The sequence below is a fragment of the Parus major genome, chromosome 5 (assembly GCF_001522545.3).
Source record: "Parus major isolate Abel chromosome 5, Parus_major1.1, whole genome shotgun sequence".
NCBI lineage: Eukaryota > Metazoa > Chordata > Aves > Passeriformes > Paridae > Parus > Parus major.
In genome coordinates, this window is record NC_031774.1 from 56,366,546 (window position 1) to 56,380,259 (window position 13,714).

Consider the following 13,714-nt stretch of genomic DNA (forward strand, 5'->3'; position numbering starts at 1 on the left):
GGGAAACAATCTCACATACTAGAATATTTTATATTCTCGTGTTTGTTCTACAAAATGAATAATGAATATTAAATAATTTTATTTATATCTTAAAACATTCTTAAATATGCTTAAACAAGACCGGAATATTGTGCATCTGAGCAGGATGCCCATACTTAATACAGTTTTAAAAGCCAAATTCTGCATTTAGTTCTTTTGCAAACAATTTTAATTCTCCTCAGGAGAAACAACTCCTTGTAGCTTTACTTGGCATGAAGACATGAACCACAGTGTAACTGCAACACACTACAAAGTGAGCACAGAACACGGTTGGTTTGTTTGTTTTTTTAAAGACGAAACTAAAACAAGGAAAACTAGAACAATGTGACAGTCTTTTTCTACGTCAGGAATCGAGAGCATGGAATGTGACAGATAAAATGTCACATACCCTTTGCTCCAAATACCAATGTGTACCTCACTTCCCTGACACCCAGAAGCCATGGCAGGGTGTGTTGTACAAATCAAACCTCAGCTCTCCTTGGCAGCCTTAATGTGCAACGGAAGGAAGAGATTACACAGCCACGAGACCAAGCTGACACAAGTGAACACAACAAAAAGCACACCCTTGTGCTCTGATTTACCCCACTGTGAAATACTGACTCCTGTTCCAGCAGAGGGACACAGGTTTCCTACAGAACAATCCGTGTGCAATGGCCTAGCCTGAGGCTGCAGCAATAGGGGGAATGCCACAAGGGCTGAACTAGAACTACGTCCTTCACATGGTCACTTCCTAATTTTCAGGCTCTAAATTTGCATGTATTATGTTAGTTCTAGGTAATTTTCAGTATGCACGAACAGCTACTTGATGGAGAACAGTTCTGAACTTCTCAACAGGCCTTTACACACCAGAACTCAGCAGAAATCTTAATTATTTGCTTATTATTCTGTAGACTTACACTGTGTTGAACGCAGTAAGAAATATTGCTCTTAAAATACCTATCAGCTTGCCATCATCTGAAAACTTGGTATTAGCTCTTTGACAGAAAAAACAAAAAAGTTTTATTAAAATATAAAATAGAACAATTGCTTTACACTTCCATTACTACAGCCTGCAGTGCCAGCATGAGCTGTGCCTCTCTATAAATACACACAGCATGCATACATTATTCAGAATGTCTGTGCTGTGCTACCAATATTGCTTAACACTGAGCATATGTGCCCCTATCTGAGAAAAGGTTGTTTAAATAGTCCCCAAAACACCTCTTCTGAGGTAACCCAAACTTAAAATATGTGGGTGGCTGTTTGGTTAGCAGAAGAAAAGTGTAACTTTTCCTTATTATCCTATCCAAAAAGAGACCAAGTGCTGAAGTCCACAGCAAGGATGTCAGAGAATGTAAAATAAACTTATAAGTAAACATAGAATTTATGGTGATAAATCCCTTCAAATCATTTCATTGAAGGGACTGACTCTTCTGGTTAGCTTTTCCTCATCTACCACTGTAGATGATCATATTAGAGCCCTATAAAGATGTCTTGCCTTTTTAAGCACTGTGCAAAGATGGAAACAAGCTCCCCTCCAAACTTCCCACAGGAGAAGAGAGGGCAGGTACTGGTTTTAATATTTCCTCTTAGTGGAAGCTTAAAAAAAGAATGCTGGGATAATTTATTTGGTTTTAAATACAGATGTAGAATGGAGTATGTGACAGAAGATGTAATCCCTGTTCATATGGAGAAATTCTAAGAACTGAAACAGGTTGTCAATTTCTTTGTCTTCCTACTATGGAGACCCACCCTGATGAATTTCTGCTCCCCTGCTTCCTTTTCCTTCTATCTTTAGCTTTTACTTGAATTAGTCTGGAACTTACCTATGGCAAGCTTAAAAAATAAATTATAAATCCTTCTAATTGTACATGGAACACACAGATTTATTTTGGTAAAAATTCATTAGGTATAAGTGTACATTTATGCTAAAAGAATAGAAAAGTTTCCTACACAGCTCATCACATATTCCGTTCTGTAGTACAGCTGCAGGCTGGTTTTTTGTTGTTTCTTTTTTCTATTACTTAAAGCAAGCTTAATATTCCTTACAATATAAAACTTCCCAAGAACCGTTCACTGCAATAGGAAAACACAGGAACATGGGTCATCAATTGTTAAATTAGTACAGGAGCTGACAAACCTGCCCTTAATTAAGGCAGCTCTGCACTGGAAATCCTCACTTTGAATCAGTCAGGATAATTAGGCTTTCAGGTCAAAAGTAAACCACACTGTGAAAACAAACATTCGTGTTTGTTTGAAAACAGAATTAGATTTCCCATACTTAAAGGAACCACAGTAATTTCTTAAGGTATTAAGGATGCAGGTCTCAGCATGTAAGAAGCTGCATTTTATTTTATTCCTCCGTGATTTGCACCATTCATTCATTTTCAAAATTTCTGGAGTATTGTTCTCGCTGATTACACAAAGGTTATTCCTATCTGCCCCCTCAGTCTGAAAAAATCATTTGCTTTATTTAAGTTTGAAACAAGTTTTGCAAACACGTTTAGAACAAAACTGCAGAACAGATGAACTTGAGAAGAGGGAGGAAAAATAAAGAGAAACACAAAGGAAAATAATTTGCAATTTAAAAATGCCCAATTAGTTTAACAAAAGAGGGTTTTTTAGTCTCTGCACACCACCTCTAGGCAGGCACTCACAGAAAGCACACACATATATATATTTGTTATATATATTAAATATTTATATATATATTTACATGGAGGGGAGGTAAAAATATTTCACTTTTTACCTCAGAAAAACAAAGGGGAGGGGATGTGGAACCCAGCAGAAGCTGGAAGTTCCTGAGATGTCGGGCTGCTGGTGGCTCTCCCGGGAAGGCAGCCCAGGCCAGCAGAGGGTGGTGCTGCTTCTTTAAAATATCTGCTTCACACAGCGGCTACGCCTCTCCATTGATTCCGGGATGCTTGAAAAATACAAACCACGCGATTGTAAATACATATTTAGGGTGTCTTACACTCACAGCGGGGTCTCTGTGTATTGTCTGTCACCCTGACTGTATTAACAGACCATAAAATCTACAGAGCAGCATCACCCATTGGTACAAATCCTGTTGCTCCCAGTCACTGCCTGCAGCATTCCGGCAGTGCTGAGGATAAAAATCGCTCCAGGGATACTGAATGAGCTTTTTTCCTTGTTACCTACAAAGGAGAAAAGTGTGTACCTTTGAGGACACATTATCTCCAGACTATGGAAACAAAAAACTCAAAAAGCACCAGTTATAGAAATCACACTGAATGAAACCATATTTATATGTGAAAACAAATAATTATTTGTAAAATTAAGACAGCTGTCAGGAAAGTTTAGTTCCAAAGAATGACTGCAATGACAACCTGCGTACAAGCCAAGGCAGGTTATCTGAAGAAATTGAAAAAAATATATATTGCAAAAATCCTCACAGAGACCACCTAAGCTACGTGATGGTACTGCAGGTTCTACTGCAGCACTTAAACCCACTGCTAATAAATTTTAAATGATTAAACTCCTGTTCTCAGCACTCAGGACTGATGTTTGTGTGCAGCACAGCCACCAGGCCCTCTGGACCCAGCCGTATCTCAGCCAGCAGCGACCTTCAGCTGATGGCAGCCCCAGCCCTGGGAAGCACGCTGGAAAACTCCACATGCTTCCTGCTAGACCTCAGCACTGGGACTTGTTAGTGTTGGCAACGGGCTGAGAGCTGCTCTTGTGCAATACTTTATTGTGTTTGTCTCCATTTTTCCACCAGCCCTTCTCTAACTTTATTACACGTGCTTTAGGACTACTAAAGATTTTCTCTTGGCTACACAGCTGTGGACTGTCCTCCTTTTCAGTCACATCCACAGAAAGGACAATTATAGAAGGAGAAATTGCTGTCCTACTTCTTCCCCTGCTTCAGAAAGCACCTAGGAAGTTCACAAAACTTCCCTGGCAGGGGAGAGGGAAGGGCTGAGTGATTCCCAGCCATGGCTTTGGCCCACTGTGCCACATCCATCACTTCCTAGAAGCACAACACCATTAAACAATAGCAGGGAATCCATCCAACTCCAGCTGCTCCTGGGAAGGATGGCATGAAGAGCCAGCAGAGCCACGGAGCTCAGCATTTCCAGCAGCAGCCTCCCTCTCTCCTTGTGTATCTCCCGGCCTGCAATTCCTCAAGGGCTCTCTCCTTTCTTTGAGGGCACCTGACACAATCTGGGACCCTTCAAGATCCTCTTCTTTACAGCAGGTGAGAAATGGACATTGGAAAGATCTCTCCAGAGAAAGATGTGTGTGCCAGGAAAGGGTTGGGAGGAGCAGATGAACAAAGCTGAACAGCCTGGGAAGTGCAGTTTGGCAATTCCCTTTTCCATGTGCTCTTTGCACCCACACACACCAACCAGCCCTTTCAGGAACAAGGCAGTACACATGAAACTAAGCACTGGTTGTTTACATAAAAGGGCTGCTGGAATGGGTCAAAAAACTGAGAAATGGAATGTAAAAATTAGTAGCACTGGTCATCACATTCAATCTTTTGTTTTCCTTCATTGACAAATAGCTATATTGCAAGAACAAGAACCTACTCATTACAAGGAAAGCAAGGCAAATGTTCTCCAAGTTTAGTCACTCTAAGCCCTACATACCCTATGAAGTCTTTTGAGTTATGGTATTAAAATTGCTCTAATTTACACTTGGATATTGAAAAGTTAACTCAGTATCCTGGTGCATCCTTAGTTAATCTTGGCACTTTAATGGATTTTGGTATTTGATTTTCTTTATGTGGATTAATTAAATGCCTCCCAAAGGGCAATTAAAAGTCTGCAGGAAAAGTTGAGTACTCATGTTAGAGATGCATGTTAAAATTCCAAACAATGTACTTGAAATCAATTTTTTTAACCTTAATTTGACCAATCAATGCTTTCCTGAATCTGTATAATATTCCTGAATATGTTTTTCCTTGGGTATCCTGGTAATAGAAAAAGTCAATTCCCCTCTCTACACAAATCCCGAAGTATGCAATTAGAATGTCAAATTTAAATTTTCACATTAAGCTTTCTTTTAAAAAAAACATGAAGATGACAAATTGGAAAGTATAACTATTAAAATTATTACTAAAATGTTCTCTCCACCACAAATTAATGTAAGTCACTTCTGCACTTAAAACTATTTATAGAAGAGATCAGAGCAAACTTTAAAAAAAGCCCAGACTAGATGTAGATAGTGACAATAACCCTGATAAAGTTGCTTAATCACAAGCCATCTTTCTTTATCTCACGCTCTCTAATCACTTCTGAAATAAGATACCGTATGATGCAACCCAGGTCTGATGATGGAAGAGGTAACACAAAACAATTTTATTTTTAGCCTTCCTCTGAAAGCAAAGACGTTGACAGAGTCTGGATATTTGCCCAACAGGCATAGTGCTCCTGGTTCCTTCAGCCAGACAGAAAAACACAAAGAGGGGAACACAACAACAGCAGAGCCCAGGTTTTACACTTAATCCCAGCATGGATCCCATTCAGGATGGGATCAAACTACACTCCACAGTTTTCCCATGTAAAATCTGCAGAAGGAGCAGAAAGACAAGAAAAATTCTTTTCTTTCCATGCAGTTGTTTAAGAGTCAAGGCTGTGTGAAAAGTGAAGAGAACTGTTGACATATTATTTTTTTAGGAGCCTGTCAACCTGCACAGCCAGTATAGTCACCTTCAGAACTGTCTCCTGACACGGGGGACTTGGACTGCATGCACTGGTTTGGGGCTCTAGAGTTACTGAGCTGAATTTTATTAAGAATGGCACAGAGGAGGTTATGAACTGTGATAAGGAAGAAATGAGAGTGATATTTCCTTTGACAACAGAGTCCTGTACATGATCCCAGAATCTCCAGAACCTGCTCTGTGTATCCCTCCTTCTCTTGTACTGTTTATTTAGAGGTCTGCTCAAATGGGAAAGGAAATGAAAAGCTTTGTTCATTGCTACAGAATATCCTCTAAAACCCATATGAATAAATAGTCCTTAATCTTGGAATTGCTATGGTCACTCCTGCCTAAAACTAATGCTTGGATTTTTAAAGCCATTTCATTTGGGCAGCTTTTATGGTATTGGAACTTTTAGTATAAGAAAATATTCCAAGTTTATCATGAAAGCAGAGTTATCTAGTTCTAGGTGTTTACACAGTGACAAAAAACAGCAGTCATTGAATTATCCAGACTTGACAGGCAATCTTTTAGGAAAGAAGAACAACAACAGAATGCTATTTTCTTCTGGTTGATGCATGTGAACATGGGTATCTGCCTGGTGGTAGGGAAAAAGCATCTCCCTTCATTTACGATAAAGCATCCAAAACATTCACAATAAGAGAAAAATTAAAATTGTTCTATTGGACTTCAAATTGTTCTGTCTACTTTCAGACAAATAATTTCTAAATACTTAGTGACTATCAAGCATGTGAGCATGCCTGAGTAAAAGTTCAAGTACAGGAACAGGGAGTGTTATTTTATTATGCCATGTACCAAGGAAGACAAAATATGAACAGTGGAAGTCGACAGCCCACATCATGTTAAGTCAGGAAGATAAACAACTCCCCCCAAAAAACAAGTTATTGAGCTAAAAAAAGAAAGCTCCCATTAATGCAGAACACATGAAACATCATAGCTAAGTAAACATTCACTTGCTGCACAAATCACTAAAATGCATAAGCAGGTTCCAACAGAGAAACCCAAAACACATGGGCTGATAAAATGCAGCTACCAGATACAAATGTAGAGAACAGCAGAGAGGAGATGCTGCTTCCTGAGCCCCTTTCAATGAGCAGTGCAGCCCTAATGGATGTGCTCCCATCCTGGCATGCAGAAACAGGCAGGAATCCAACCCCCAGAATTCCTCCATCTATCCCACAAATACAGCCCTTCTGCTTAGCACCATCACAAAAGCCTTTCCCTTAAATTTTCTGTCCTTTCAATCAGTTTCTTAAAAACACTTTAATTATTGCTTTTGGTGCTCTTGAAGCTTTGAAGCCTGTCACACAGTTAATATTGAGCATATGAAGTCTCTTACCTCCAATATTCTGGATAATTATTGTAGTTGCAACAAGGACCTATAAAAAAATTGATTTCTTTAGAAAGGGTAAGGATAACTAAAATCATATGTCTATAGCAGGCATAAACCACATGTGTATTATCTGAAACACACCAGATGTAGCAGTGATAACTAGTCCTGAAAGGAAGGGAATCTTCTCCATAGTGGGGAGTTTAACACATGGAAACCAGCACAATCTAAAATGAACATGGAAACAAAAATCCTTCCTGAAAATATCACATTTTTATTTTTAAATAAAGCAGGAGTAATTATGCAGTGAAGTTGCTGTGCAGAAGAAAAGGTTTTTAAATGACCAAAAACATAAGTGAATTTTAACTGATATCAGGTGAATACAAATGAAAACTACCATTTATCTCTGAAAACACAGACAACAGAGATTTTTAAACTTGTAACACAGATAGACTTTTCCTTAGCACTTGTGATTATTTATACTGGACTGATATGGAAACAAAAATTATCACAGGCTATTAAAATATTTGTCTGAATAAAAAAAAAAAAATTAATTTCCAACTGAAAAAAAACCAACTTAAAAGTGGCTATAAAGCTTTTCCAATGTTTTCTTTTGAGTTTAGTTCTAAAATACCATGATCATCAGCTTCAGTTTACTTTCTACCCACTATTCTTCTTGATATAGGACATTTCCTAAGTGAGTGCTGCCATAAAGTCAACTTGGAAAAAAGTCATTTCAGATTTTAAGTTAATTCAAAGACAGTTCAAAACTCACCAAGGAAAGGAAAAAAAAAAAAAAGCATGGAATTTGCCAGAGATGGAAACAAATAGTTCACACCTTTGGAAAGGGAGAATCAGCAATCTTCCAACAGTAGAATATTTCCATTCTTACAAATCTCAGAAAAATACATTTGAAAGGAAATCACCAGGTTGAGTAATTGCTCTACTTCAAGAGTAGTTGACCAATAGTTTACTCACACTAAGCTGCCTATTCAAGCAAGGTTCTACACTGGCCTGGCAATATCATTCCCTGTGTGTGAGAGAGAAGTACTGCTGCAGAGAAAAAAAAAACAAAAAAAAAAGTCATCTGTGCCTGACTGAAGTGAGAAGTATTCAGGGACAGATGGGGATTCAGAATGGTCAAAACCTAAAAATCAACAAGATCAGTTCAAAGCAAAGCATTCAAGAAGGAAACCTCAAATACATGACTTAAGAGTTACTGGATTGCAAAGAGAAAACAGTATGAGATAACAATCGGAAGCAGCAAAGCCTGTCTTGCAGGCAAGTTTTAAGAAAAGTGTATAAATATCAAAGATGCTTCATACAACAAAGACAACTGTTCCAGAAAACATCAGTTCACCAGGAAAGCTTGGTGAACTTTTGATTATTTTATCAAAGGAACAGCTTCCCAACATAGAAATATTCCAGCGCTCTCCATGCACGCTGAAAAGGTCAGATATTTTTGAGCATGGATTACTTAAACTGCAAATTATGAAACAGTATATTAAGAAGAATTAAAAACAAAAAATACAGATGTTGACTATGATGTGAAGCTGTTAAATCTCCTTCACATAAGCTTTTAAATAACAGATTAGACAAGCATCTGCCAAGAATGGTTTATGCATGTTCAGCCCTGCTTCAGGGCAGACTAAGTCACATTTTAGTTTCTTCTTAAGCTCTACATTTCTATGACTTTTTCAAGTCATAATTGTGATATGTTATAGCATAGTTATAGCTCATGGTTAAAGTGTACAGAATAGCTCCTGTAAAAAAATAACTGTCTTATACCCTGCTATTGTCAAGGTTTATTATCTCTTGAGGTTGATCACTTCTTGATTTGATCAATAAATATTGATCCTTGGACTATACTCATCTCTTTATTAATGCTAATGGAAGCCTTACAAACACCTGATAGCTCAGATTTAATTCTCACTGACATTTAGATATACGAAAGCAGCCTCTAGCCTGTTAAGCCAAACTAATTTTAAAAAAAATTGCATTCTTTCAGGAAAACATTAAAATCATATTTGTGTGTAGTAAAAACTCGTTTTCAATATGGTGTAACATATATAATAACTGGAACATAGAGCATAGAATTCATAACATTAAATGTGCTGCATTCACATGCAGTATTTATGTGCACCCACTGTTACTGCATCACATCACTATTAGGAAAAAGATTCAGAACACACTACAAAAAAAAATAATAGCTAATATTTTGATTACTCTTATAACACAAATGGTTAAGTTTGATGGTGGTTTTGTTTGGTTGCTTCTGTTTGTTGGTTTGGTTTTTTGAGATTTTGTGGGGGTTTTTTTAATCATGAAATAAAACAAGTAAGAAACAGTCATATGACGAGCTTATTAAACAAAAGGAAACAACATTCATTATATGTACTCTTAGTTATTCCTGTTGTGGAAATGACAAGAAAAGCCATCCCTTATCTTAGATCCCTATTAAATGCTGAAACACCAACAGCAAATCCAACACTTACCTGTCTCTTAACACTTTTACAACAGAAGTAGGACTCCATCAAATCTGAACCCTGAGCCAATCTGACAACAATGCCAGTGAGCAGATTTGTACAGACAACTAAAAGTGAACACTGACTGGAAAGCAGCACAAAAATCCTGCATTTAGGGAATATAAATTTAACTAAAGTTGAGCTTCCACAGAGCAGGCACATGAACTGAAACCAGGTGAAAAGCTTCAGGATGTGACGGATTTTTCAGCACACTACAAGCATCAGTAATATACTACTTATTTCATTTATGTCTCTTTCCTGTGCAAAGAACAGTTGCATATTGGATGCACGAGATCAAGAAGAAAAACAGAGGTGAAAAAGAATACTCACCCTTCCAGCTGATCCAAATGCAAACAGGCCAAGGTCTTCATAAGAAGTGACAGCTGTTGGTAAGGGAAAAAAAAAAAAAAGAGCTAAAATAACATGAAAAGCTTGAAAGCTATATTTTTGGCCCTTTTTTCACCTTTTCAAATTAATAAAATTCAGAATTAAAATAATATTTAATAGTATTTTTTTACTTACAAAATATCTTTTATATACATCTGTGCTCCTGCTACAAAATATGGCTCTATGCTCAAACATTCAGAGACTCTTCAGAAAATCAGTTTAGTATTTGCAGCTGCAGTATTTAAAATATAACAGTAGTACATTAATGGCAAATTGGCTTCTCCCAAAGATTTTCTTTGTAGGTGAAGAATTATGAAAATAGCATTAGCAATTAGATATAAAATATTTCCATATTTTATTTCTTAAAACAGCAGGATTTTAAAAGTAGGATGACAACAGAGGATACATCATCTTTCTACAAATACAAACATTACCATCTTTCCAGCTTTTAAGAACTAGGCCCTATGAATTTTCACGAGAGGTAAAGGTAAACACTTTTTGGTTGAAATCTATTATTTAAAAAGCCCAAAAGAAAACCCAAAGCAAAACAAAAATCCTGCCCTTACTTGCACCCCACTTACATAATTACATTAAAACAGCCTGTGGTTTCCTGTATAATTTTGCTGTGAGCTGAAGCTCACATTGCTGGTAACTCAAAACAATCCCTTCTCAGAGAGAAGGAAGTCATATTAAAGCCTTTCATTGTTACTCTGTATTTTGTTATTAGAAACTCAAGCAGTATCAAAAAGATGAAAGTTTTCTGAGAAACACCACTCACTTTCTTGGGATATAATAAAACAGCTGTGAATGCCTCAGAGGGTAAAATTAATCTCAAACCCACATAATTCTGTTGTCAGGACACTGGGTTTCTCTTCCTTGGTTCTGTTTGGTACAACACTGCTCCTGCTCCTGTCACATCTTAATTGAGGGCCCAGCTTTGCAAGCTGAGCTTTTCACACCTGAGTGAAGCCCTGTTCCCTGAAGTAAATGACACAGGACATGGGAGACACAGGCAGCTCACAGAGATCAGATGACAGGACTGGAGCCTCAGACTTGCCCAAGCTTAGGTGGTTTTATTTCACTGAAGTTCTGCACACAATTAGATCAGTGCTCCAGAGGGGGAAAGAACAAAGCAAAAACAAAAACAAAAACTAACAAAATTTCATCAATTTCCTCACATGATTTTCTCAAGGGCAATGTTTCCCCATTTTGCTCTACTACAGTCACCAGCACACTATGACAATATAAATGAAATAACAAATTTAAATGAGCCAGAGTCAGTACTGGGCATAAACCTGGACTATCTCTAACAGATATAATTAAACAAAAAATGTCTTACTAGATTTTATCCTAATTAGTGTTTTCCCTAATTTCCATTTATAAAATAGCTGATCACAAGGGAGGAAAAAAAGCATTTTAAGTTGCCATCTTCACTACCATTAAAAAAAAACCAAACAGTAAAATAGTAAACATATTTAAGAGCAAGTTATTTTTACTATGTGGTAATAAATATACAGCACACATGTATGAGGAGTTATCAGCAAAGAGAACAAAATTTTCCACACAATTCCAAAAGATCAATATGAAACCTTGGAGTATTTTTTGTAGTAACTGTTTCTATAATCAGTTTAGTCCTGTGAACACTGGGAAGCCCTATTAATCAGATTACTTCTGTACTTTCAAGAATATATGGAACAAAATATTTATTTAGTGCAATTTATATAAACAAGTTCTGCCTGATCAGTTTAATTTTTGTCGTTATTAACACTCCATGGAAATTATCCCTTCACATGTGAAGGGGCAAGTATAGTACCAGCAATATTTGTGACTAACTCCTAAAATGAAAAGAAAAAAACAGCCACAAAACTTCAAAGTGCATCCCACTTAAATTCCCAATTCCTCTGCTTTACAGAGTAAACTTAGTCTTTATCAGCCCAAAACAACACAGGTCATACTGAATTAACACTAGGACAAACACTGACTAAGCTAATCTCAACTGAACACTTGACACTTGGGAATATTTTTTTTGCTAAGCCTTTTGGTCTGCACAAATCACTTGATTTTGTCAAAGTCCAGACCAACATAACTGAGTAACTGAAGACATTTCTTTATTTTTCAACTGCAACCAAAATACCTGTGCTTAATAAATCCTGGCCTCTGTCTAAAATGGAATTAGAATTAGTGCTCTCTTTTCAGAAGGTGTTTTATAGGTCATCTCTTTCCTAAATAATAGTTTACAAAAACTTTCAGCAGTTTCTCTTCACCATCCTTTAAATTTTCCTAGCTAGTTTTAATATAAAAATACTAAATTCTCTTTCCAAGTTTTTTTCCTATGGATTAAGTTTAATACTGTAACACTGTTTACAAATTAATATAGACTTTTTAAAGAAAATGTTTAATGACCTACTTTGGAATCAAACATCCACAGAGATTTTACTTTGTCAAGGTACTACAGGTTGTATTTCCCACTTTTTAAACACAGTGCTCGAGGAAAAACTAATGCTGTCTAACATTAATTACTTCAATAACTGACAGAAATTATAGGAAATACAATCTCAACTCTTATTTAAAAAAAAACAAAACAAAACACAAAAGTTCATATATCCAGCAAACTTATCCAGACATAGTTCTGATGCAAGTCAGCATTAGGTGATAACTAATTATTAGTTTCAGGCAAGAGAAATTCTTCATCCTGACACTGCAGCTGTATGCATTTCAAAAATGCTTTCCTGAGGTGGACTGTTGCCTTTGGACAAGAACTGAGGAGTTAAACCCTTCTTGCATATCAGGCCTCCGAGTTCAGACCATCCAAATTCTTCTTACTTCAATAGACTTAAATCCTTATTTCTCCCCCCCACCATAATTCTTTTGCAAGAATCTCTTCAATTATTTTTTTACTAGACAACAGCTTAATATCACTTAATGCCCATAAAATACAGAACTTTTCAGGCTGAAGTAAGAGGTTAAAAAGGCCAATAAAATTACCCCAAGTCTCCCCTTTTTTCATGTACCTCTCCAGCTACGTGTTTGAGTTTCTGATTCCTTTCTAATAAGCAGCATTCCAAAAGAAGAAAAAAAATAACCAAAGACTTAATCCCAAATCATCAAGCAGCCAACAATACCAACCATAAAAAGTAACCCTACCTCAGAGGGGTGTTTTTTAAGAATGTATGAAGATCACTCAACAGGTGGGGACAGGAGCAGCAGATCTAAGAAGAATCAGGAAGCAATCATCTGAGAGACCAAAGGCAGCTAAAGAAAACAAAGCCAAGGAGGAAAGAAGCAGAGGCTTTCTCCCACCACCTTTGAAAAGACAGGAAAACAGATGAGAGGGAAACAATAAGCAGGGAGACTTCCTGCTGTAACATGATCTTTGTGTATGAGAAGTCAAGGAACGACTCAGTTGTTTCAGCAGCAATTAAAAGAAGCAAGAATTAAAATATGAGCAGATTTGCCTGCAGGTATTGGAATGGACTGTTTGAACTGTCTCAAAGCACTGCAGTTTCCAAGGACTGCAACATGACTTCTCATTCAGCATCAAAAATGCTTTATAAGCTGCATATATAAAGCAGCATGAGAATAATGATAATCCAATATGATTGAAAAACTTGAAAGGTATCCATTTCAAACCATGGACAAAAATATATGTACTACTCCTAGGAGAATGAAAGGCTGCTATTTTATTGCTCTTAAACATTCACTGAAAGCAAAAGCACACACTGATGTAGTGAGGTTCAGCCAGCACCAAAATAACTTTGCTGCAGA

The 13,714-nt window shown here is 37.0% G+C and overlaps 1 protein-coding gene across 4 annotated transcripts in view; it reads right to left on the reverse strand.

Annotated features, from left to right (window-relative positions):
• The window catches only part of SLC38A6 (solute carrier family 38 member 6), a 37,926-nt gene that overhangs the window by 22,348 nt on the left and 1,864 nt on the right, over positions 1–13,714 (reverse strand). For all 4 annotated transcript variants that reach the window (XM_033515129.1, XM_015632003.1, XM_015632005.3 and 1 more), the window contains 2 exons: positions 9,893–9,945; positions 7,047–7,086 (listed from right to left, as the gene is read on the reverse strand). In XM_033515129.1, coding sequence (XP_033371020.1) covers positions 7,047–7,086; positions 9,893–9,945 — 93 coding nt within the window. The remainder of the gene's footprint in view (positions 1–7,046; positions 7,087–9,892; positions 9,946–13,714) is intronic.